This window comes from Pan paniscus, chromosome 21, assembly GCF_029289425.2.
Source record: "Pan paniscus chromosome 21, NHGRI_mPanPan1-v2.0_pri, whole genome shotgun sequence".
Lineage (NCBI taxonomy): Eukaryota > Metazoa > Chordata > Mammalia > Primates > Hominidae > Pan > Pan paniscus.
Genome location: NC_073270.2, coordinates 32,417,102 through 32,445,070, shown reverse-complemented (window position 1 = coordinate 32,445,070; position 27,969 = coordinate 32,417,102). Strand labels below are relative to the sequence as shown.

General features: G+C 39.8%; 1 protein-coding gene across 1 annotated transcript; it reads right to left on the bottom strand.

Annotated features, from left to right (window-relative positions):
- Positions 1-132: 132 nt before the first annotated feature.
- On the bottom strand, positions 133-27,969 carry LOC117977144 (zinc finger protein 285-like). Its single transcript, XM_063601088.1, is given in 6 exon segments — positions 133-14,184; positions 14,187-14,717; positions 14,720-15,514; positions 19,634-19,760; positions 23,307-23,364; positions 27,588-27,969. Coding segments are annotated over 6 exon segments (2,076 nt in total). The 5' UTR covers positions 27,860-27,969; the 3' UTR covers positions 133-13,891.

Below are 27,969 nucleotides of genomic sequence, written 5' to 3'. Positions count from 1 at the left end.
CCAGCCTGGGCGAAAATACTTCCGACTACAGTTCCCAGAATGCCCAGCACGCTAGTGCTTCCGCCTTCCTGCAGCTCATTCTGTTGGTTCAGGGCGTTCAAACTGAAAGTCACTTCTCTAGCGCGATGAGCGCTTGGGCTTTTTATTTTTGTAATTTTTTTCCTCAAGATAAAACGAGCATGTGGAAATATAAAGAAAATATAACTATTTGGGGATAAAAGCGAAGGTTTTAGTATGAAAAGAAACACACTTTAGCGGAAAAGTGATGAGTATGAGAAGAAACAAGATTCTAAAAGGGAGTTGGGCTGTCCACTGGACAGGAATATGGAATCTCAGACGTGGTTTAACTCCGTTGCCTCTTTATATGTGCCTGTACTCATCTAGACCTCTGCTTATGCTATCTGGCACAGACAATTGATTTCAAGATGCCAAGAATCCACAAGGAATTCCAAGGACAAATCAGTCTTGAAATCAAGCACAGAAAGAGCAAGTTGTATCTGAAAAATGAAGGAAGCTGTACTGGCAGGAAATTTAGAAAATATGATATGGAAAATGGCTCCTGTCTTGAAATTTTTTGAATTCAAATCAGGCTTCAAATTGGCTATTCCTCTGTTGCCCGTTGACCTCACATATTTAACATAAACGTATCTTTTCTACAAATCTGTTTAAGCCATGTGAATTTATGGTTATTCAGGAAGAGGTGGGTAGGTTGAGATGGGAGACGGACTCCAGATAACTATAACAAGTCAAACTACAGGAAGTATGTACTTACGACTTTCCTTCTGGGCAGGAAAAAATTTTTTAATGAAACTTTCGATATTAACACAAAAAGGTGGAGCTTGCAGTAAGCTGAGATCGTGCCACTGCTCTCCAGCCTGGGTGACAGAGGAGACTCCATCTCAAAAACAAAAAAGAAAAATAAAAAAAGAAAATGATAACATGAAACACCAAATGCGCCTACCCTAAATTCAACACTTCCCAACATTTTGCCATACAGGCAATATCTATGACTATTGAATTTTGTTACTGAAATATTTTAAAGTAGATCCCTGGCCTTATCCCTTCCCAATACTATTTGTATCACTTAAAAATAATGATGTTTTAACATAACCACAAAATCGTTACCTCATGAAATAAAATTAACAATTCTTAGTATTATCTAACATGCATCCCAATTTGAATCCTGTTTTTTGGGGGAAAAGTACTTTTACAGCTGGTTTATTCCAGTCATTATCCGAATATTTTGATCCATTTTATTTGATTGTTATCTCACCAAGAAGTCATTTACTCTAAAACTGTGCCCCCACCCCGACCCTCCCACACACAGCACTACCACCACCATTTTTTATTTCCTTGAACTGTTGGGGAAATAAAAATGTCAAATTAGGTGTCTAAATTCTGGATTTGTCTAAAGGCATCCCCATATTTTCTCCTCTGCTCTTTTAAATGTTCTGTAAAGTAGAAATTTGATGTAAAGTCTAGATTAAATACAAGTTATTGGTTTTTGCAATACTTCATAGAAGGGACTGGAAATATTGGAAACAAAAACCATATTCTCTTCAACTAAAGTCAATGCAAATCCTCAGCAAGTTTCCCTCTGAAGAGAAAGACAAAAATAAATAACAGCATATGTGCAAAAAGAGACAGATTAAAATATGGAAACCATCATAACAAATCAGATTCTAGACTGAGTACAATGGCTCATACCTGTAATCTCCAGCACTTTGGGAGGCTGAGGTGGGAGGATTGCTTGAGCTAAGGAGTTTGAGACCAGCCTGGGCAATGCTGTGAGACCTTGTCTCTGCAAAAAATCCATTAAGGTAAGCTAGGTATTTGAGACCACTTTTATCTCAAAAAAAGTTTGAGGTGGAATTTGCCAATTCCTTAAGGTAAAAACCTGAGAAGCTGATAGTTGGAGTCTAGGACCTGCCAAAGATGGGGTGGATAACCATGGTTTAAAAAATCACTTGGGGCGTGGTGTCTCACGCCTGTAATCCCAGCACTTTGGGAGGCCAAGGTGGGCAGATCACGAGGTCAGGAGATTGAGACCATGCTGGCTAACATGGTGAAACCCTGTCTCTACTAAAAATACAAAAATTAGCTGGTTGTGTTGGCGCACACCTGTAGTCCCAGCTACTCAGGAGGCTGAGGCAGGAGAATCACTTGAACCCGGGAAGCAGAGCTTGCAGTGAGCCGAGATCGTACCACTGCACTCCAGACTGGGCTACAGAGGGAGACTCCGTCTCAAAAAAAAAAAAAAAAAAAATCACTTGGGTTTTGTGTATGGAACACCAAAGGGCTGCATCCTAGGTGTAAAGTTGAATGGGAAGTAGGCCCAACTTGGCAGGTATTCAAACCCAAATCCAAGTCAACTAAATCCCTGACCCTGTATTGCTTGTAAATCTGGCAGAAATAAATAAAATCCTCTATAGAGATCCTAAGCATCCAATTATTTTTTAAACATTTTATTTTAAAATAATCACAGATTCATATGAAATTGAAAAGATAGTAGAAGAGGTCCCACGTACCCTTCACCCAGTTTCACCCAATGATTATACTGTCCTTAATTAAAATACAACATCAAAACCAGGGAATTATATTGATACCATGAATATGTGTTGTTGTATTTTATCACTTGTAGACTGATATAGCTACTACCACAATCAAGATAAATAACTATTCCATCACTGCAAAGCCCTCCTTCTTGCTACATCTTGATAGTCACACCCAGTCCCCTCCCTTCCACCATTCCTGATATCTAGAAACAACTAATCTGCTTTCCATCTCTATAATTTGGTCATTTCAAGAATGTTATACAACTACAACCATAAAATAGATTCACATTTTTCACTTAGCATAATTATCTTAAGATCCCTCTAAGTTGTGTGTGTATCAATAGTCCATTCCTTTTTATTGCTGAGTAGTATTCCACGGTATGGATGTACCACGATTTGTTTAACATTTACCTATTAGGGAACATTTTGGTTGTTTCCAGTTTTTTGCCATTATGAATAAAGCTACTATGAACATTCATGTACAGGTTTGTGTGCATTTGTTTGTGTATGTAAGTTTTCATTTCTCTGGAGTACATGTCCAGGATTGAAGTTATGGGGTTGTATGGTAAGGATATGTTTAATTTTTATGGAACTGTCAAACTGTTTTCTGGAGTGGTTCTACTACTTTACATTCCCAACAGAAATTTGTGAGACTTCCAGTCTCTTTACATCCTTGTCAGAGTTTGACATTGTTGCTATTTTTTTTTAGCTGTTCTAATAGATGTGTAGTGATATTTCATTGTGGTCTTGATTTATATTTCCCTAATGACTAATGATGTTGATTATCTTTGCATGTGCCCCTTTGTCATACGTATATCTTTTTCAGTGAAGTGCTTGTTTAAATCTTTTAGCTTAAAAAATTGGATTGTTTTCCTATTGAGTTTTGAGAGTTTTTATATGTTCTCTATACAAGACTTTTACACATACATGATTTGCAAATAGTTTATCATTCCCTAGCTGGTCTTTTCATACCTGTGTAAGAGTTATGATTTTATTTTTTGAAAATTACTTTTTTAACAGTTTTGGGGGTCCCACAGAGATGCCAAATAGATTCATGTAACAAATCCAGGTAATATCTGTCACCAGAAAAGTACACCTCAGTGATGGTCTTAAGCCCAGTTGCATTGTTTCTTGGCTCCCAGAGGTAAATACAAAGTGGCAATAGAAATTTGTTGATCCTCTGTTTTTCTCATTTTAATTTTCTTATAATTTTGTCTTTCAGTTTTGTTTTGTTTTGTGTTCACTTATGGCTGATAAATTTTCACTATCACTGGCAACAATAATTGGGAATTTTTTATGATCTTGTTTTTAAAGTGACTATCAGTGCTGCTCCCAATGTTCTCAACTTTTTAAGAAACTGTCCTTGTCAAAAGGCTTATAGTCTTAGACAAATTTATATGATACATTTCTTCAGCTGCTGCAAAATATGATTCGACCAACTCATCATAAGTAAATAACTTTTCTTGCTTGACTAACAGATTAGCCACTCTAAAACTTACTTTGGTTATAGCCTCATTTTCATTTGTTATTTCATAAAAGTAATTCTGCTTTGATAAGATATTCCATTTTAAATTTTTTATTTTTGGCCATAATTATCTGTGATTTGGAAATATTGGGATAAGTTTTTAATCTGGCAGTATTAATGTTATAATTTTTCTTCTTGTACAGCTGTCACTGCATAACAAACACAATAGTCAGCCATCAGATTCTCTAACAAAATAATCCACACTTTACTATACCTTAAAAGCATGACATTCAAAATTTGATTTTCTCTTCTTGTTTTGACATGACGAATATGCAAAATAAATAAAATATCATAGTAGAGTGATACATATGGCACTCAAAAATCTGTTAACTTGTAATAACTGTGTTACTGTGATTTATGATACACTGAGTCGCAGTATGAAGTGATGAGAGCATTGTACTCTATCATAAGTACACAACTGTACCAATATAACAGGAAAACAGCCATAGACAATATGTAAACAAATAAGCATGACTGTGTTTCAACCAAAATTTACGAATGCTGAAATTTGAATTTTACATACTTATCATATGTCATAAAATATTCTTCTTTTGATTTTTTTGACTATTTAAAAATGTAGGCTGGGTATGGTAGCTCACACCTGTAATCCCAGCACTTTGGCAGGCCGAGGGCAGAATGCTTGAGCTCAGGAGTTTGAGACCAGCCTGAGCAACATGGTAAAACCCCATCTCTACAAAAATGCAAAAAATTAGCTGGACATGGCGGTGCATGCTTATAGTCCCAGCTACTCAGGAAGTTAAGATAAGAGGATTTTTTGATCCCAGGAGGTTGATGCTGCAGTGAGCCAGCCTGGGCGATGGAGTGAGACCCTGTCTCAATAAAAAATGTAAAAGCCATTATTACTTCATGGGGGCATACAAAAACAGTCAATACACCATATTTAACCATTAGGCCAGAATTTCCCAGCCACTGGCTTACTCCATCTTACCCAGAACCAGAATTCCAAATTGATCTATAAAGTCAACACAGTATCAATCAAATTTAGAGCAGGCTTTTTGCAGAAACTAATATTTAGATTTACAGTGAAATGCAAAAAACAGCCAACTAAAAAAACTAGAATAGTCAAAATTTTTTGAAAAGGAAGAACATCATTAGAGGAATAACAGTATCAGATTTCAAAACTTGTTCTAAAGCTCCTGTAGTCAAGACATAGCAAAAGCTTAACAATATCTATATAAATCAGTGGAACAGAAGTGATTCCAGAAAATACAGCCAAGTATATATGATCAGTTTATTTTCAGTGCAGCCACAAAGGTAATTCAATGGGGGAAAGTTGTTTCAAAAAATAGCACTAGAACAACTGGACACCTATTTGAAAATTATGAACCTCAACACTTACCTCACATCATACACAAAAAGAACTCAAAATAGGTAACAGACCTAAATGAAAAGCTAAAACTGCAAATGTTATACAAGAAAATATAGGAGAACATTTTCAAAACCTTGGGATAGGCAAAAAAAGATTTCATAGGTAGGCAAAAAAGAACACAAAATCTAATTTAAAAAGATAAACCAGAACTTCATCAAATTAACTTACTCTCTTAAAAACATTAACAAAATGAAGAGGCAAGCCAAGACTAGGAAAAAATATTCATAATGTATTTATCTGAGAAAGGATTCGTATCTAGGCTATATTAAGAAATCTTACAACTCAACAGTAAGGAAACAAACCAACAAAAAACAAGCAAAACTTTCAAAAGTTCTTTTCCAAAGAAGATATAAAATGACCAATCAGCACATGATAAAATGACTGATAACCACATCATTACTTATCAGGGAAATGCTAATTAAACCACAGTGAGATAACACTACAAATAATCCCAATGACTAAAAATCCCAAGTGTTGGTTAGCATGTAGAACAAGTGATCTTGCATTGACTGCTAATGGAAGTATAAAGTGGTATAGTCATTTTTAGAAATGGTAAAGTTAAACATACACTTAGCATATTCACTGTTACTTGCCTTCTACCAAAAGTATCATTCTTAAAGATGTGAGATAGTGGTTTGAGAATAAACAAAAATGGGCTGGGTATGGTGGCTCATACCTGTAATCCCAACACTTTGGGAGGCTGAGGTGGGTGGATCATGATATCAGGAGACCATCTTGACCAACATGCTGAAACCTCCTCTCTACTAAAAATACAAAAATTAGCTGGGCATGGTGGCGGGCTCCTGTAATGCCAGCTACTCAGGAGGCTGAGGCAGGAGAATCACTTGAACCCAGGAAGCAGAAGTTGCAGTGAACCAAGATCGTGCCACTGCATTCCAGCCTGGTGACAGAGCAAGACTCTATCTCAAAAAAAAAAAAAAAAAGGTCAGAGATTTCAGTGATAAACATAAAAGATAGGAGACTCCAGGAATGGATATACCTAGTGTAGTATAAATGTGACCTTTAAGATCAGTAAATAAAAAAGGGACTCATTAATAAATGTTGAAAGCCTTGACTATCCAATTAGAAAAAATTAAAATTAGATTTGTGCCTGACACCACTTAAAACATATTCTTCATGTTTTGAAAATAATTAGTGCCTGGGAGTATGGGAAAGTTTTCTTTTAAAAAATCATTATACAAAAATTTCATAAACACATTGAAATTTTAACCACATAAATTTTTTTAGCTAAGTTGCCCAGGCTAGAGTGCAGTGGCTATTCACAGGCACGATTGTAGCACCCAATAGCCTCAAACTCCTGCCCTCAAGTGATTCCTCTGCCTCCTCAGTAGCTGAGACTACAGGTATGTTACTGGTATGTGCCACCCCACACAGCCCGACCACATAAGGATTTTAAGTGAACAATAAAGTACCTCATTCTTTATGTTAATAGACAAGGACAGCCAATTCTTCATAAAGATAACATACACTTAGCTTATGACAGCAATTCAACTCCTAGGTATTTACCCAAGAGAAATCAAAGCATATGTCCGCAAAAACGCTAATACAAGAATATTCTTAGTAGCTTTATTCAAAATTTCCAAAACCTGGAAACAAATGTTCACCAACGTGAGAATGGGCAAACTGTGGTAATTTCCTGATTACTCTGAACACAAAAAGAAGACTGACAAGCATAATAATATAAATGAACTTAAAAACATTATGTTAAATGGTGGCAGCTTCTATAGAAAACAGAATGGCAGATCCTGAAAAAATTGAAAATACAATTACCATATGATCCAGCAATTCCACTTCTGGGTATGTGTCCAAAAGAATTGAAAGCAAGGTCTTGAAGAGATATTTCTACTCCTATGTTCATAACAGCATTATTCACAGTAGCCGAAAAGTGGAAGAAACCCAAGTGTACAAAGGAAGAAAATTCTGACACATTCTACAACACAAATAAGCTTTAAGGACATTATGGTAAGTTAAATAAGCCAGTCACAAAAAGGCAAATACTGGGCCGGGCGTGGTGGCTCATGCCTGTAATCCCAGCACTTTAGGGGGCCGAGGTGGGCGGATCACAAGGTCAGGAGATCGAGACCATCCTGGCTAACATGGGGAAACCCCGTCTCTACTAAAAATGGAAAAAATTAGCCGGGCGTGGCGGAATGTGCCTGTAGTCCCAGATACTCAGGAGGCTGAGGCAGGAAGATGGCGTGCGTGAACCCTGGAGGCGGAACTTGCAGTGAGCCAAAATGGAACCATTGCACTCCAGCCTGGGCAACAGAGGGAGACTCCGTCTCAAAAAAAAAAAAAAAAAAAAAAAAAAAAAAAAAAAAAAAAAAAAAAAGTCAAATACTGTATGATTCCATTTATGTGACCCAGAGAAGTCAAATGCATAGAGACACAAAGTAAAGTGGTTGCCAGTGGCTGAGAGCAGGGGAAAATTGAGGGTTGCTGTTGAATGGGATAGAGTTTTAGTTTTGCAAGATAAAATGAGTTTTGGAGACTGGTTTTACAACAATGTAAATGTACTTAACACTACTAAGCTATACACTTAAAAATGGTTGAGATGGTAAATTTCATGTTATGTATATTTCACCAGTAAAAAATTGTAAAAAGCTGAAAGCATTCCAGGTAGCTCTAGTTTGCCTCTAAGATTAAGAGACATTTATTTCCATCAAAAACCAAGGATCTGAAAGTAACCAATTTATGAGCTCACAAGTTAGCCTGACAGTCTCACAGATGCTGGCACAAGACAAAAGACTCCTGGCTCTGAGACAAAGGACTTTATTAGCCACAACCACAGCAGTAGCCAGAGTGTCATTCTTTGCAATGATTTCTGGCATTCTAATCCCATAGAGTGACATGGAAGGCCAGGTGCCACAGGCCTAGCGGGCTGTGTTGTAGGAATAGAACCCTAAGCTTAGGAAACCTGAATCTTTTATGATAGCCTGTGGGAATAAAACCACTGCCCTTCACCCTAGAGGGAGACACTGTCTTCACTAGAGTGGGCCATAAACAAATCTACTGCTCCAGAGGGAGACACTATATTTTTGTTCCCTAACATGCACCTTTGAAAAGACAGTGGGAAACAAAGGTGACCAGTGTCTCCACTCAAAGACATGCAGAAAAAGAGAAGTAGACACTTAAATAACCATAGTGTCTGCAGAAAAATAAAAGAAAAAAATAAGGGAAGTAGATACAGAGAATGAGTGGGGAATGAGGAATAATAACTAATGTTACATTCTAATTCAAAGCTAGTTGACTTCAGAAGAAAAAGGCCAATTCTGGGCTTACATCTCCTCTGTGAGTGATATGCTAATAAATGTTTAATAAATGGCTCTCCAGAAAGAAAAGTTGTACATTATAGAAGTTTACTATAAATTTTACTAACATAGAATGTTTTTAGAACACAATTTATAAACAATAATAAAATATGCAGTACTCTTTATTATAAATTACTAATCTAGAAAACCATGTTGAATGAAAAAAAGCCAAATACAAGATTATCTTACAGTATGATTTCATTTATATAAAGTTCAAGAATAGGCAAAACCAACATATGGTGATAGAAACCAAAACAGTGATTATATCCTTTTTTGGAAAGAAATGAAGGGAAAGGGGCACAAGGGAAATTTTTGGGGTAAATAAAATGTTTAACATGTTGAATGGGCATTATTTACAAGGATATGTACATTTGTTAAAACAAATGTGGTTAAAGTCTGCACTTTATGTAAATTATACCTGAACAAAATGAGTTAAAAAAAAGACAAGACAGATCAGACACCTTTGGTAGCTGTTACTATGTGCTTCTATGGGCAGTCTAGTGGAGGCATAGCCACTGATCCCAGTCTGCCAGCTGCATGCTATTTGTATTTATTGCCTGCAATTGTATGAAGAACTAGTGTTAAGTAGCCAGTGAACCCAGCATCAGTTATTAAAATGACTATTATTTCTCCAACGTATTTCAAGGCTGATAAACTGACTCACTGTATACATGTGGATCTGTTTTTAGACTCCCTATTCTTTTCCATTGATCTATTTTTTCTCTCCTGAGCTAATACTACACTGTATTAATTATAGAACATATATAATAAATGTTGATCTCTGGTAGTGTAAGTCCACCAATGTTGCTCTTCATCAAATTTTATCATCACACATAAGGGACTTCTTTTTTTTTTTTTTTTTTTTTTTGAGACAGAGTCTCTCACTGCCGCCTGGGCTGGAGTGCTGTGGTGTGATCTCGGCTTATTGCAACCTCCACCTCCTGGGCTCAAGCCTCAGCCTCCTGAGTAGCTGGGATTACAGGTGCCTGCCACTATGCCCAGCTAATTTTTTAGAGACGGAGTTTCACTATGTTGGCCAGGCTGGTCTCAAACTCCTGATCTCATGATTCACCCTCCTCGGCCTCCCAAAATGCTGGGATTAGGACTAAGTTTTATAGGGAAAATATATAAGCTAAGGGTCTGGAAGAGAACGCACAGGACCACAGTTTGTCACACCACTTGAGGAAGCACCAGGGCCTGAGTGAAGCAGGAGATAGACCACACCTCACCCCTATCTTTTTATCCTTCTTAAAGAGCAATTGTGAAGGCATTCATGTTGGTGAAGGAACAAATTGACTATGCAGGTAATCTGGACTACTTAACTAAAGCAGACAATCTGGCTTTAGTTGTCAGATCAAATGACTAATTGATCTAACAGATTGACTAAAGCAGACAATCTGGCTTTAGTTGTCAGAGCTTCACAGAAGTTGCATGAGAAAGCCAGGTTCTAACACCTCCCATCAGAAAGAGAAAGCCGCTAGGAAGTTGAGCTCATGTAAAGCTCTTCCCACTGAAGAATGTGGGAGTCTGAGGCTCCAGATAGCTACTCACCTAGGCATCCCAAAGGGAACTCCCAGAATTACCTTTGGAGAATTCTGGTCTTTGCACACAATTGTTATTGTGAATGAAACATTTTGGCTACATTTTATAAAAGACTCTTAAATAGTAATGCTATGAATTTTCATGTGCCAATTTTGTATGAAACCAATTTTTGGAACTGATAATTTTAAAACATACTTCAATTGGTCAAATTTTACAGGCGGATTTGAATTTTATAAGTAAATAACATTATTCTCTAACATAAAAATAGTACCTTCTTTTTCCTTCCAATGATTACGTCTCAACATTTTTTATCTTGTCTTAATCCCACCGCAAGAATCTGGGCCAGTGTTGTGACTCATTAGCTTTAATCATTAGCTCATTAGCTTTAATCATTAGAATGTGGTGGAAGTATCATTGAGCCTGTTCTCTGATGAGGCCTTAAGAGATCACAGCTTTTGCTCTTGAAACCCTGGTACTATGGGACCAACCCTAGATTGGTCTTCTGGACGATGAGAGACCATGATGACAGAGAGAACTTCATTGTCTCATCTATGACCATCATAAAATAGCCAGGCCCAGATGAGCCATTAGCTGAATGCAGATGCATGTACAAAGCCCAGTTAAGATAATCTAGCATGTCCCACACCAGAACTGCCCAGCTAAGCCCAACTGAACTTGCCAGCTCACACATCATGAGCTAAATAAATTTGTATGTAGAGCTACTCAGTTCTTGTGTGTGTTATGAGGCAGAAGCTGATAAGCATATTTAGGATAAATTATACATGAGCAGAGTCTGTTATGCTTTTATCAAATCATTGGATTTGACATGCTCATATTTATATAGGATCTCTGCGTCTATATTTGTAAATGAGTTGGCTCCCACTGATTGGGAGCTAGACTAATTTCTGCTTTTTCCATGCTACTTTGTTACAAGAGGAAAAGCAAACAATTTTATGAAGTAGGGAGACAATCCTGTTAGCATCATATATTTAAAAAGCTTAATGTGATATGCAAGGGCTGCTCCTGGCCAAACTGCAGGATTGCCTGGGACACCTCCACCAAGGCTGAGGGCCGATTCTGTCATGAGGGAATGTTGCACCCATTCTAAACCCCAAAAGCTTCCTGGGATAATGTGTATCCCAGATTTTTTCTCTAACCTACTGTTTGCAAGTAGGAGGACTGGAGTATGTGGTGGACATGGACAATAATATGTGGACATTTTTATAGGTCTAGATCATTGTTGATGGAGCCATGTTATTCCATTATATGGGATGCCCTAATTTACTTAATCTCTTATACATGAAGCTTCAGGTCGTTTATGGTCTTCTTATTGCAAAATTCTTAGAACATATTTCTTTCTGAAACCATCTTTTTCCACTCATGTAATTACATCCTAAAAATACATTCTGAGAAGCAGGATCATTGGCTCAAAGACAATGCACATTGTACATCTGATACATATAGACAAGATCCTCTCCAGCAACTTGGTACCTGTTTTTTTTCCCCACCAACTTATGTAAGAACACTCATTTCCTCATTTCTGCTGACACAGAATTTTAAAAATATTTCACTCTTATCCACCTGCTCAGTAAGAAAATGACACTTCAGGGATGGTTTTATTTGCACTTGAATGGCTGTTCTGTTTACAAACTATAACTGGCAGGAAAATATAATGCAAGAAAAACTAGGAATAAACCATGATCCAAATGAAGAAACTTATAAGTCAATTAAAACAGAAAAGGACATTGTTTTTGAAGAAAAAATAAAAGACATTGTGGGCTGAGTGCAGTGGCCCACACTTGTAATCCCTGCACTTTGGGAAGCTGAGGTAGGAGGATCACTTGAAACCAGAATGAGACTAACCTGGGCAACAAAGCAAGACCGCATCTCTACAAGTAAATTTTTAAAAGAAAACATTAGCTGAACATGGTGGTATATGCCTGTAGTCCCAGCTACTCAGGAGGCTGAGGCAGGAGGATCACTTGAGCCCAGCAATTCAAGGCTTCAGCAGCAAGCCATGATCAGGCCACTGCACTCCAGCCACCTGGGTGACAGAGCAAGACCCTGTTTCCAAAAAAATAAAAATAAAAATAAGCAATGAGATCTCCTCTCGAATTCATCTATTATCCCCAATTAAATGACAATTTTGGTAGGAAGCTGACAGAAAGAGCACCCTTTAAAAACCCATTATTATTATACAAGTCTGCTGAGAAGAAGACTGCATCAGTCTGCAATTAACACTGTTGGTTTTTTACATGTTGTTGCTCACTTTAGTAAATGTTAGTTTTATTGAATTAATTTTATTAAGACTAACCACAGAACACCTATTCTAGTTAATTTTTAATCACATTTAAGGTGTGAGCTGTCAAACTTATTCAGCTCCCACGCTACAGAGTTTCTCTATTGTATAAGATTTCTTACGTCTGTGGGTTGTACTTTTCAGTAAAGTTTTACCACAGCTATATCATCTTGAACATTTCTCTTTGGTGTACACACCAATGAATGAAGGTTATCACTGGAGAAGTCCCATCCATACCATTTTAGATGGTTGCACTGCCACATCTAGCCTTAAAGACGTAAAAGCTTTGAACTCTGAATTACAATGTTTCTTCTGTATGTGGACTCCACTGACAATGAAACATATTGCTATAAAATCCCTCCATGCTAGTCAGGATGGCCTAGGCAATGCTGCAGTAACAAATAAACCACCAAAAATCTCAGTGGTGAGACACAGTGAATTTTTATTTCTTACTATAAAAAGAAATCCAACACAGATCAGATAGCGACCTTCTATCAATGCAGTCTGGAATAAGCAGCCTCCAAGGTCACCTTGGCAGGAATAGAGAAGCCTGAGGATGTCTATAAAGGCTAGACCTGAAAGTGGCTTATATCACTTTTGCTCACACTCCATTGGCTAGAGCTCAAACATGGGCACACTCTTAACTGCAAGTGTTACTGGGAAATAGAGTCTTCTTATTCGCAAGGAAATGGAACCAGTGTGATAAACACAGCACTACCTCTGCCACACCCTTCAAATACCACTTCTGTAGAGCTTCTCGCCTGTGCAGAGAATCTCATGGAAAACCTGAGTACTAATGTTCTTTCATAGTAAGAGCATCGGTTTCATTTCTGAGCACAATTTTGAATGTTCTTCATACAGAGAGTATTGTTCTGTTGGGGACTAAAAAAAATCTAAGGACTTTGGCTAAACTGAAGACCTTACCATAATCATCCCAATTAGAATTTCCTTCCTGGACACACCCTTTAATGGAAATTTGACCTCTAACTACAAACACTACCACAAACCACCCATTTGTCAAGAGTAACCTACTTTACCATTGTAGCATACAGCAGTTGATGGGAGCTTCACAGAAGTTCTTGAAATCCACAACCCTTGCCTGGCACACTCCAGTGCTGCAGGCTGACATTATTGATGGCAGTGTCCCTGTCTTTTGCTCCCCCAGCCCTCCCACAGGCTGAGTAAGCCTCTGTTATCTGGAATACAGTGTGGCTTCTGTTTTCCTAATTTAACCCTGACTTACTACGTTTATAATGTTTCTCTCTGCTCATGTAGTCTTTGATGAGTCAGAAGGTCTTTGCCATGCTCACAATGTGTGTACTGTGTCTCATCTATATGCACTCTCTGTTGGGCAAGGAGGTGCGAATTACGACTGAAGCCCTTACCACATGCCTTACACTTATAGGGCCTCTGTCCTCTGTGGACTCTGAGATGAACATGAAGATCTGAATTCCAACTGAAGCCTTTACCACACTCATCACATTTATATGGTTTCTCTCTTGTGTGATTGCTTTGATGGAAGTGAAAATATGAACTGTAAAGCACTTTCCACACACTTCGCATTTATATGGTTTTTCTGCAGTGTGAACTCTCTGATGAGTGTGAAGAACAGAACTATACCCAAAATCCTTTCCACACACATTGCATTTGTATTGTTTCTCCCCTGTGTGGACTCTCTGGTGAATGTGAAGGTGTGTACTTTGGCTGAAGCCCTTTCCACACTCACCACACCTATAAGGTTTCTCCCCTGTGTGAAACCTCCAGTGGACTTGAAGAACGGAGCTTGAACTAAAGCACTTGCCACACTCACTGGATTTGTAGGGCTTCTCTCCAGTGTGGACTCTCTGATGGATAAGAAGTTTGGAGCTCTGTTCAAAGCCCTTCCCACACTCTTCACATTTGTAGGGCTTTTTCACTGTGTGTACTCCCTGATGAATACAAAGAAGTGACCGAAATCCAAACGCTTTCCCACATACGTGGCATTTGTAGGGCATCTCCCCTGTGTGGACTCGATGATGGTTGTGAAAGGAGGAGTTGCACCTGAAGCCCTTGCCACATTCTTTACATTTGTAGGATTGTCTCCTGAGGGGACTTTCTGACATCTGGGAAGGTCTGAGCTCTGTTTGCAGCCTGTAGGCCATTCGTGGAATTCATAGGGAGTCTCTCTTGAGTGGGTTTTACAATGAATGATAAGATATTGGCTCTGACTTAAGTTCTTTCCATACTGGTCACATTTATAAGATTTTTCTCCTAGGTGAGTGCTGTGATGGACACGAGGATCTGTATCATCTGCAAAGGCCACCCCACAGTTATTACATGTGAAAGGCTGTGGTAAAACATGGACCACATGATGTTGTTCAACTGTTGATTTCATACCCAAGTTTTTCCCACAGTTGGGGTGTCTACCAGGGTCCTCTCCTTTACATTCTTGGGACTCATGATGATCACATGAGGTCCAATTGAGGCTCTCATCATGCCGAGCACGTCTGTACAATTTCTCTTCCACGTAAATTCCCTTATATCTTCCCTGAGATTTCTGGGGCTCGGTAATTATGTTGGCTTTCCTCCAAGATTCTGGAGTAGGAACCTGTGTCAGGCTTTGCCATGCTGTGATATCTTGATTTTTGATAATGGCATTTACTACATAGTTTTCATTTTCAGAAATCTGAAGAGACACGCCTGCCCACTCTTCACAGAGGGAAACATCTTCTAAATGTGGGGAACACTGTTCTTGAAGGTTCATGATATAATCCTGACTCACACTTAAATCCCGGATCTTTTGTTTCCAAATCTGTCAGCAATGAAGCACTTCTTGAGAAAGGTGACTTAACCCCTTTCCCTGAAGATTCAAAATGTTGTTTTTAATCCCGTCTCCCATGAGAAGAAAGAGAATTTGTGAATCACCTGTCCAGAGGTTTTGAGAAAATGAAATATGATGGGGTGGGAAGTTGTCCCTGGCTTCTATTGGCATGGGAAACAGTTAGAGCCACAGTAATTCTAACCTGTGAGCTGCCAATTAGAAATCAAGTATTGTAGGGAAATTAAGAGAAATCTTGGCCAGGTGCAGTGGCTTATGGCTGTCATAGCAACACTTTCAGAGGCTGAGGTGGGAGGATCACTCAAGCTCAGGAGATCAAGACCAGGCTGGGCAGTATGGTGAGATCACATCTCTACAAAAAAATTGAAAATTGGTTCTGTTTTGCCCATGATTTCAGCTACTTGGAAATCTGAAGTTGGAAGATTGCTTAATCCTGGGACGCAGAGGCTGCAGTGATCCAAGATTGTGCCACTGCATTCCAGCCTGGGTGACAGAGCAAGACATTTCCACCCCCACACAGCAAAAAAGAATAAAAGGAAATCTTAGGAAAAATTTATGAAGGAAGAAATTCACCTCCCCACTATAAGAGTGGTCAATAAAAAGACTTTAATAATCTTGCTACAAAAGGTATGGGAAAGGCTCCCATTTTATGTAGTATATGTGTGTATAGAAATAATACATATTGATGGAGTGTTTTTTATATGTTGGGCAGAGTAAGGGACACAAAGGGTCACAAGAGGTTTCAGAAACAAGCAAGTCCTATCTCCTGATGGCTTCCCTTCCTTCACATCACTGTCATATGGAGGACTATCATGTATGTTTGTGTACAACCTGCACTACTGTACATGGTAAGCCTTAAGGGGATGGGGATAAAAAGGCGATGGGGATTGAAATAGGGATAAACATTGTGAAATGTGGTCCTGGCGTTGTGCGGGGATGCATATGTAAACCTCTGAGACAAGCTTTAAGAGACATCCTTTTTATTTTCCCCGAGGTTCTTTGCCTTCATGAAAAGATAGAGACCACTCAGATACTATAATCCATTTCTTTAAGTTCTGACCTTTTAAGTTATTGCAGAATCTCAAAGAGCCATGACTATGAGAATGGGGAACAGATACTGTGGCACTGTCAATGGCCTGGCACCCAGGGAAGCAAGACTGTGGTATATAACAAACAGGGGGCTGAGGCAGAAGAGGATGATCATATTTTTGGGACCCTAAGATGGGTTTCAAAATGGCATGAATATCATGGTCAAGTCCCACTGGATACCACTTCTGGTTCAAGGTCCTTTCTGGGTTGTTTTATTGAAAGTGACTTTAGTTTATAAGATAGTATCAGGGAAAGGGAGACTATGAGCTGCCCCAAATGGGTTTTAAGCAGTGGTTTCCCAATTGTTTTGATTGTAACCCACAATAAAATCAGCATTGTGACTCAGTAGGAATAGGCACGGACATCAACACAGACTGCTCACTAAAACAGAAGTTTTATCAGCTGATACTTACATATGATGTGCAAGGCATTTTGATAAATTCTTCTGTTTTCTGCTCTATTAATCTATTTTGCTTTTTAAAAATTGCTAGTTATGACACAGTAATTTGATTTCAGAACTCATCAAGAGGGTTTTATCCTGCAGTTTGAGAAACAACTGCAGGGATATGCAGATTTATGTAGAAGGTCCTGTGTCTACAGATTACACGTTGGTTTCACGAGGTTATTTATTAAAAACACAGGACCTAGGGCCAGATTAGGAGGGCTCAAATCCTAGTTCTTCTTATAAGCTGTGTGATCATGGGCAAGTTATTAATTCTGTGACTCAGTTGTTTCATCCATTGGTATGGTTTGGCTGTGTCCTCACCCAAATCTCTTCTTGAATTGTAACTCCCATAATTCCCAAGTGTCATGTCCCATAATTCCCACATGTCACAACCCCCACACAGAGTCCCTAGCAGGGCACTACCTAGTGGAGCTGTGAGAAGAGGGCCACTGTCCTTCAGACAGCAGAATGCTAGATCCGACAGCTTGCACCGTGTGCCTGGAAAAGCCACAAACACTCGACACCAGCTCACAAAAGCAGCCGGAAGGGAGACTATACTCTGCAGAGCCACAGGGGTGGAGCTGCCCAAGACCATGGAAACCCATCTCTTACATCAGCGTGACCAGGATGCAAGACATGGAGTCAAAGGAGATCACTTTCGAGCTTTAAGATTTGACTGCCCCGTTGGATTTCAGACTTGCATGAGGCCTGTAGCCCCTTTGTTTTGGCCAATTTCTCCCATTTGGAACAGCAGCATTTACACAATGCCTGTACCTGCCCTGTATCTAGGAAGTAAATAAATTGTTTTTTTTATTTTACAGGCTCATAGATGGAAGAGACTTGGCTTGTCTCAGATGAGACACTGGACTGTGGACTTTTGAGTTAATGCTGAAATGAGTTAAGACTTTGTGGGACTGTTGGGAGGCATGATTGGTTTTGAAACGTAAGGACATAAGATTTGGGAGGGGCCGGGGTGGGATAATATGGTTTGGCTGTGTACCCACCCAAATCTCATCTTGAATTGTAACTCCCACAATTCCCATGTGTCATGGGAGGAACCCGGTAGGAGGCGATTGAATTATGGGTGCCGGTCTTTCCTGTGTTGTTCTCATGATAGTGAATGAGTCTCATGGGATCTGATGGTCTTTAAAAGGGAGATTCTGAATGGGCGCACTGGCTCACACCTGTAATCCCAGCACTTTGGGAGGCCAAAGTGGGTTGATCATGAGGTCAAGAGATTGAGACAATCCTGGCCAACATAGTGAAACCCTGTCTCTACTAAAAAATACAAAAATTAGCTGGGCATGGTGGTGCATGCCTGTAGTCCCAGATACTGGGTTGGCTAAGGCAGGAGAATTGCCTGAACTTGGTAGTTGGAGGTTGCAGTGAGCCAAGATAGCACCACTGTACTTTAGCCTGGCTACAGAGCCAGACTCTTAAAAAAAAAAAGGGGGGGCGGTTTCCTGCATAAGCTCTCTTCTCTTGTCTGCCACCATGTAAGACGTGCCTTTCACTTTCCACCATGACTGTGAGGCCTCCCCAGGAATGTGGAACTGTAAGTCCAATACATCTCTATCTTTTGTAAATTGCCCAGTCTCAGGTATGTCTTTATCAGCAGTGTGAAAACAGAGTAATATGTCCATAAAAGGGGGATAATAACAGTAACTATCTGTATTAGTCCATTCTCATGTTTCTAATAAAGACATACCCAAGACTGGGTAATTTATAAAGGAAAGAGGTTTAATTGACTCATATTTCCATATGGCTGTGGAGGCCTCAAAATCATGGCAGAAGGTGAAGGAAGAACAAAGGTACATCCTACATGGTGGCAGGCAAAGAGAAAGCCTGTGCAGGAGAACACCAATTTATAAAACCATCAAATCTCATGAGACTTGTCACTCTCATAAGAACAGCATGAGAAAGACCCCTGCCCCATGATTCATTTACCTCCTACCAGGCCCCACCTACAACATATGGGAATTATGGGAGCTACAATTCAAGATGAGACTTGGGTAGGGATATAGCCAAACCATATCTCTATCTCATAAACTAAACTTAGGTAGCACATAACTGTATATGAACCTCTGAGAAATGAAAATGAGGTTAGATATTTATCAAAAAGTAATCAAATAAGCCAACACTTAGATTACACTTACTACATACCAGTAAGTGTTGGCTATTGTAACTGCCAACCAAATCAAAGTTCTCCCTTTGTTCCTTTAACACTGGTTTATCCAAAACATTGGATAAACATTGATTTTTCTCCAGAAGCATCCAATAGATCAAGGCTCTTGGTGATGTGTGAATTTTATGTCTCATTCTGAGAAATATGAGGAAAGAATGAGAGCCTAAATGTGTGATTAGGGGAGGGAGGGATTACTACCTGCATTGAATGCCCACAGGCCAGGGGTATGAGATTTGGGGAGAGCTCCCTCACAAACCCATCACAAGGGGCCAGATCCTCACATTGATCTGTAAAAGCTCATTAACTGCAGGGTTCTAACCTGCACATGCATCTCTTAGGTGTTTTCTTTCCAGTGGTCAAAGTTTCTCCTTGTGATCTAACTGGAGTTTTCTATGTGGTTTGAAATGATGATTTCAGGACACAGGTCCAGTGGTCTGATGCTCAGTTACTCACCCACTGAGATGAGGTTCCTGAAGTTTTCCAGCATCACATCTTGGTACAGCTTTATCTGGGATTTATCCAATACTGCCAGCTCTTCCTTGGTGAAGATAACAGCTATGTCCTTGAATGTCGCCCTTTCCTAAAACATCAACTACATGCCACGTCAATCATCCACACAAATGACTGGTCTTAGTCTGTTTGGGCTGCCTTAATAAAATACCACAGTCTGATTAGGTTAAACAAAATAAACTAACTTCTTACTCTTCTGGAGGTTGGAAAGTCTAAGATCAAGTACCACCAAGATAGGTTTCATTCAGGTTTCTTCTCTTGGCTTGCAGACAGCTGTCCTCTCACTGTGTCCTTACATGGCAGAGGGAGAATGAGAGCAAGCTCTGTTGAGGCTGTCTCATAAGGACATTAATCCTATTGGATCAGGGATTCCCAAAGGACAATATTAATCAAATTATAAAATATGGCCCAGGAAATAGGCACAGATAAATCTATACTAAGCTGTTGTGCTGATACACAAGTCTAGTACTGTTCCATGAGTTCATTTCTCATCACACACCAAGATTTGGTATTTTCACTTTTTCATGGCAGATTAATCTATTTTTATCATGTTAAAAGGAACTAAGAAGACAGGGTAACTAAAAGCCTGGCTCCTAGATTCAAAAAACACAATAGAGAAAAGGGAGATTATTAGCATAATTAAGAACACTTGGATATCAACTAGGTATTAAAAAATAGTGGTATCAATGTGAAATTTCTCGAGTATGTTAGCAGTAATGTGGAAATGTAGGAAAATGCTCTTACTCTTAGGAGATACAAGCTGAAATATTTAGGAATGAATTATAATCATGCCTGCAATTTATCCCCAACTGGGTCATCAAAATAAAATATAGATATGTGTGTGTATATACGTATATTATGCATATGTTTATGGGTGATTGTTAACAATTGGTGAATCTAGGTGAAGATTACACATTATGCTATTCTTTCATTTTCCTGATAAATTGAAATTTCTCAAAATAAAAGGATGTGGGGAATAATCTGATATTAATAACCATCTCCTAATCAAGAAAACAATTTTTACATAAAATATTTCTATTGCTGCATATATCACACTGCTCAGAGTTAAGTATTTACAGATATGTTCTCTCAGTAGACTCTGCATCTCTAAATAATGCAGAACTTTCAAATGAAAGTTGTAAGCAGTTACAAAGGACTTCACAAAGAATATGTTCCTAACAATTGTCCAATTACCAAAATCTGACAATGATTAAAAACAAAATCTAGGGGAGCCAGCACGGTTGTCCTAATAGCATCACTCTCTCTGTAACACTACTGTATGCCTTCTTCTGTGGGAGGCAACAAAATTGAATTGGAGTTAATCATTCAGGAAATACAGATACACTGAAGTCTGCTTGGGGTGTTCCAATGTAGGAAGAAGGGGTTAGGAATAGAGGTTCACCCAGCCTACACCCCATTCTCCCTTCTCTGCCTCAACTATAGAGCCTGGGAAAACAAAACACTCATTTCTCCACCACCCTTGTAGCTGGATGGATGCCTTGTAGGAATCCTAGGCAGCGATTGTCATAGGATGCAGATACAAGGACAGCCCCAAAATATTAAGAAACCAAATTTTTCAACGAATAAACACTTGCAAAAATCTATAAATATTTTCCTCTCTGAAGTATTCTTGTATAACCATCTATGAAGTATTCTTGTAAAACCTTGAACCTGAATATATTCAAGCATCTGGTGCTTCCACTTACAAGAAATACTGTGGATAGAGTAACACATTGAAAGACACCAAAAGGAAGCAAGCAAATGCATTCCAAATGTAGGAAAGAACACAGGATACCAAACATGGTTTCTACAAGTCAATAGCAGGAGAGAATAAAGTAGAGGGGCAGATTTCTCTAGATTAAAAGAGATTATGAGACACAACAGCCAACTATATGATAGTATAGACTTTTGGTAAGATCCCATTTGAACAAACCAACTGTTAAAAATTTTTTGAGATAATCAGGGAAATTTGGTTATTGTCTGGGTATTAGATAATACCAAATAATTATTGATTATCTCATTAGTCAGTTTTTAAGGAAATATATACTGAAATACATAGAGAATGTGGTAAATTAGATTGCTGTTTAGAAATATCCTCTTCCATGCTCACCAATCCCACTAAAGGACCAGAGTGTGTTTTCTTACCCCTTTAGTTTTGACTTGGCAATGTAATTTGCTCTGGCTACCAAAATGAAGCAGAAGTGAGAATGTGCCATTTCTAACCTGGGCCTTGACAGATCTCACGCATTCACTTGCTCTCTTGTCCCTCTGTCTTCACTATGAGGACACACCCAAGCTAACCAAAACCAGCAGAGTGCTACCAAATACTCATGGCATTGGCTTTAGGTCCAGGCCATAACCATTGAGGACACTGTTATAGGAGGCTGGAAAAATGGTTACCTGGGTGATGTAGTGGTGAACACTTGGTAAACTGTTGCTGTAATTTAGAAGATAGAAAATGTACCTAATGAATCTTGGACTTGGGCAAGATGGTTTCCAGGCAGAAGGATAAAGTGTGAGCTCTTTCATTTTAGCTGCATATATAATAAGGTACTATACAAAAGCGATGTGCTCAGAGAAAAACCAATACAGTGTAAATACCATGCCTCTTTCAAATACTCTGGGAAAGAAAAAACTGAAAAACAGATTAAGCAAATCCCTTTGGCAGTAAGTTAATCGTTGAAACTTCATGATGGGTACTGCAAATGGAGCCTCATAATACCATTTGTTCTTTTTGTGTATTTTCATAATTAATTTTTTTCATGATTAAAAGAAAATCCCTCCTCCACACTGTGATGGTCTTTTTAATGTGGCAACTTGGCTAAGCTACGGTCCTCAGTTATTGAATAAAACACTAATCTAGGTATTGCTATGAAGATAATTTGTAGATGTGATTAAAGTCCATAATCAGTTGACTTTAAGGGAGATTATTCTAACTAATCTGAGTATGTCTGACTCAAAAAACTGAAGGGTCTTATGAGCAGAGCTGAGGCTTCCCTGGGAGGGGGAAAAATTCCACCCATAGACAGGGGCTTCAGTCTGTGTCTAAGAGTTCTGGCCCACCCTTCCTGAGGACTGCCCTGTGGATTTTGGACTTGCCTAGTTAGCCCCCATAATCATATAAATCAATTCCTTATGATAAATCTCTTAATATATATCTCTTACTGGTTCTGCCTTGCTGGTTGAACTCTGACCAATACATACCCATTCAAATCTTGTTACTTATCGAACGAGACCAGTGACATTTAGAGTATGGTCATGTATATGCTGCCCATGCACTCAGATGCTGCGGCAACACCAAATTGCTATAAAAGCTTCTGAACTTAGTCTTGATTCTTTTTCCCTCATGGGGCAGTGATAAGCAGTTCATGGACTGGTACTGGTACACGAACCACACTTAGAGTAGCACCAAAATAGACACCTTGAAATCTGTGAGTTTGTTTCTTCACTTCTATAAAGGGAGTCAAACCACCTGCCTCACAAAGTCATTATGAGTAAGATGAAGTACCTAATACATAGTAGTCACTTAAAAAATGCTGACCACCTTTCAGAAAACAGAAGTGCTGGTTCCTCAGAACGAACAGTATATTTAAAGAGAAAGAAACCCTTAACTTACCTGGAACTTAATCATACTGTCTTCCTTTTGGAAAGGGCAGGATTCTGGAAAAGCAGAACTGCAAAGAAGAAAGAATCCATGAGATCATGGATTCAACAAGTTATAAATGAACATTGGTTCCTTCCTTATCTGTACAAATTTCTCACAATTTCTTCTCTCCCTAGATATCATCTCTTCTCATTCTGAACAGACTGAACTCCCACCTCCTCAAGACTTCCCTAGATTTGTCCCCAGTCCCTCAATCTCAGACCACTGTGTAACTCCTATCTCTCTCCTCAAGCTTTTGGGTCAAAACCTGCACATTTTTTCCTTTTCTCAGACTTGTGAATGAACTGACATAATCTACATCTGAATTACGCTGGAAAAAAGGCTCCAGAATTGCTGAGTAAGGGAGCAATCTCAGGGCTGGGCACAGTGGCTCACACCTGTAATCCCCAGCACTTTGGGAACCCGAGACGGGTGGATCACTTGAGGCCAGGAGTTCGAGACCAGCCTGGTCAACATGGTGAAACCCTGTCTCTACTAAAAATACAAAATTAGCTGGGCTTGGTGGCGGGCACCTGTAACCCCAGCTACTCAGGAGGCTGAGGCAGGACAATCACTTGAACCTGGGAGGCAGAGGCTGCAGTGAGCTGTGCTTGCACCACTGCACTCCAGCCTGGGCAACAGAGACAGACTTTGTCTCCAAAAAAAAAAAAAAAAAAAGAAAAAAAAAAAGAGAGCAATCTCAGGATGACAGGGACCTTCTGCTATTTCCACTTTCACATGAAAGACTTGATCTTGTATGGCCAGGCCTGTGGTCTAAAGAACTTGCGATTAGCCAAGATATACAAATTAAATCCCAATTTTTATTATCATGTTAATCAATAATACAAATTTTTAAACATCTACACCTTGACTCTTGGCTTCCTAAACTGTCTCTCCAGCACCCATTCTATCCCTTGCTTTTGCAAATATTGATGACACACTTATGACATATAAGACGCATCCTCTGCTCTGGAAATGCTCACAGTATACTGAACTGTACATGTTCTCAGACTGCACGTAGACCAAAGTAGATAGATAGACCTTCTAAGCTTGCCACTTCATATACACTAAAGTCCCTTCCTGTTCTGCTAATATCAGTGGATTCCCTTGCCAATTAGCTTCCAGTTGGGTTCAACCAATGGGGAAAGCCAGCAAGAGATCCAGGGAAGGGACAAGAGTGAAGTCAGAATATTTATTCCCCCAGGTTTTTCCCTAGAGGTTGCTGTGGAATGGCTATGCTCCATATCCATTGACCAAAGGTCATGGCCACCATCAGGCAGCTGTCATCCCATAAATCTTTCTTCACATTTTAGTGACTGCCTCCTCCCTTAGCCCTTCAGTCCTAAAGGCAGTAAGTTACCCTGCTATCACTAGCTCTGAAATATTGCAATACCCTTTGTTGATTACCACAGCCTGCCTACAACTTTATAGATTGTCCCTTTATTAAGCTCTTCTCAAATTACCCAATTTGAGTGTTCTGTTTATTTTTTATTGGGATTCCATCTGGTAAACGCTGTAAGCTCAATTGCCTCTCGCCTTTGTGGGGAAACTTACTGTATAAAATTGCCACTTTAAGCACTGTGTAAACTCCAAAGATTAAAAAATAAAAGCCAAAAACCACGTTTGTGCTTTCTCAGATAGTGCTTCTCACACTATCTGTGATAAAGGACTAGTTTTTATATTATTATTACCGTTACTTTCAGTCTGTCACAGACTGATATTTTGGTAAGATACAGTAAAAAGAAATTACTGGAAAAAGGAAATTAAGAAGGTATGCAAATTAAAGCCCAATTGTTATTATTATATTAATCAATAAGACAAAATTTTAAACATCTACAATCAAGTTCTCAAATTATCTGGTCACAGACCAATATCATTTATTGGCACTGGTCTGTTGGTTACCCTTTGAATTGCAGCTCACAGGGTTATAGAATCAGGTTAATAGAATATGAAATGTCTTTTTGGTAAATCCTTGGGCTCTTTTTCTCTCCTTTAATACCTTTAAGAGACATTATTAATCACTTCTTATTTTGGGCTCCAACAAAGGCCAAAATAAGGAATGTTCAACTTATTAATACAGCATGAATTACATCATTTTACAATAGTTAAAACCTACCAAGGAAACACTCCTCCTTTCCCCTGTCAAAAAACTACAAATCCTAAAAACAAAACAAAACAAAAACAAACAAACAAAAAAAACAAGCTGTACTCTTTTATCCACTGTACTTGCTAAGGATCTTATCATTTAACAAGCACTCAATCAATGTTTCTTAATATTAACAAATGCACAAACAGAATTGGCTTGGATATTATACATTATACGCACGTGCAAAGACATAAACTCACCCTCTACTTCCAGTACCCATTCTCACTTAAGAGCCAATAATGGGACAGGTTTATTTTCAAGCACACATCTACACACATGCAGTCACACATATATGGTTGAGGGTTTGGTTTCCTGAATTTCTGGCTTCAGACACTCCCTGCCTGTATCAACTATGGGCCATGGCAGGAACCAGATGGCACATTCAAATTTGAGGGGAGTTTAATAAACAGACAGCTTACGATGGTGTTGGCTGGGGGCAAGGAAATCAGAGTGGATAAGGCTCTATCCTGGGAAGTGACAGGGAGGTGCCATTATAATACCTGGGCCTTAAGAGGTAAGGGGAGGGAGCAGTCCCTGGACCCTGGAACTGAGAGGACTGTGTGGCCAGGGCCACCCAAACCATGACCTGTTGTTTAGAAGGGCAGCTAATCTGTGACAATCCTGCAGAGAGAGAACTGGGGGACAAGATCCTCCAACTCACACTTCTTCCTCTCTCCAAACTTTCCTGTTGAGACTTCCCACTGGCCAAAGACAAGCAAGGCCAGAAGGCAATGGTGGCCTTTCAGGGCAGACAGCAGGGTGGAAAAGGTGGGGAGCCAAAGGCATGGGACACATGGCACCTCAGGACTCTTGTTTTTTCCCTATCTGCCAAAGTCCACACAGCTCTCTCACACAAATGCCTTTCTCATCCCTCAACCTGACAACTACTCTGATCTGAGGAATACATCAGGAATGAGACCAGATGCCCATATCAACCTCTTCAGGGAATGAAGACCTAGAGGAAAAGTGCAGCTGAATCTGGAACTGCAATTGTCCAGAAACACGATCAGAAATGTAATAAATGCTGCTATTACACCTAAAATAATTAACACTAAATCTCTAACTTTATCAAATATACAGAGAGCGTTCAAACTTCAAATTTGGTGAGTGTAATTTAACAACTTACATTTGCTCATGTGCTTTATAATACTCAAATTCCGTACTCCCTGGCTCACAGCATGTGAGGTGAGAATGGAGTTAATAATTTGGGGCAGTTCTTTTATTTTCTTTCTTTTTTTTTTTTTTTTTTTTTTCCTTTTGAGACGGAGTCTCGCTCTGTCGCCCAGGCTGGAGTGCAGTGGCGCGATCTCGGCTCACTGCAAGCTCCGCCTCCCGGGTTCACACCATTCTCCTGCCTCAGCCTCCCGAGTAGCTGGGACTACAGGTGCCTGCCACCATGCCCGGCTAATTTTTTTTTTTTTTTTTTAGTAGAGACGGGGTTTCACCGTGTTAGCCAGGATGGTCTCGATCTCCTGACCTCGTGATCCACCCAAAGTGCTGGGATTACAGGAGTGAGACACCGCGCCAGGCCTGGGGCAGTTCTTTTCAAAATGTGTTTGGTGACATTAAACTCCAGAGTTTTTACAGTCTGAGTTGTTTCTTTATTGCCAGAAGCCGGAACCTCTGCCCTGAAGTCACAAATGCCCCAATGGAGTCAGAGCTGCCAAAATCCAGAGTTCAGACCCAAGACAACTCCCCATCCAAGAACTTAGGGGTGCTGAGCCAGAATCGCCCCCACCAAACTGAGCGAGAATAGCCCAAGCCATCCTCTATCTCCAGAGACAAGCTGCTTAAGCAAATCTCTCATCCCATTCAGGGAGGCACAGCCCCAGCCATTACTCCCAAACCCTGAGCCAGCTCCCCTCTGCCCTTATCCAGAGATGCACATTCCAAGACTGACCCTAAGCCTCGACCCAAGGTGGCACAGCGCAAGTCGCTGTCACGAAACGTGAAGATGCACGTTTTGTCAAACCCAGGGCTGCTCCCCAAACCGAGACCAAGCGCTTCCCATCCCATCCCGGGTAGGTAGGGGCCGCTGAACTTCCCCAGCCTACCCCACCCACTAGGCCTTATCATTGGTCACCAGTCCCCTCCTCCACTCCTCCTACTTCAGTCCACAGGGACGGGTCACAGCTGCACATCCTACACCCCTACTCCTGGCTACACTTCCGAGAGGGGCGCGGTCCAGGAGGGCCTCACCCCAGCATCCCAAACAATGTCGCCCGCAGCTTGCGTCTGGTACCACGGCGCTTGCGCAAGGAGGCCTATGGACTACAATCCCCAGAAAGCCCCACGCGCAGCAGTGGCCATTCGCAAGGCTACCCGGGTGAAAGTAGCCTTTGACGTCCGTGCATTTGGAAGTCCTCTGACTTCCATGCATTCGTCTAAAATAATGACAATCATAATAACGATAAAGTAATGAAATGTTAAATCACTATCAACGATGAAAAGAAAAAGTTTCAATATTTTACTACTTGGAAATGAGCACTT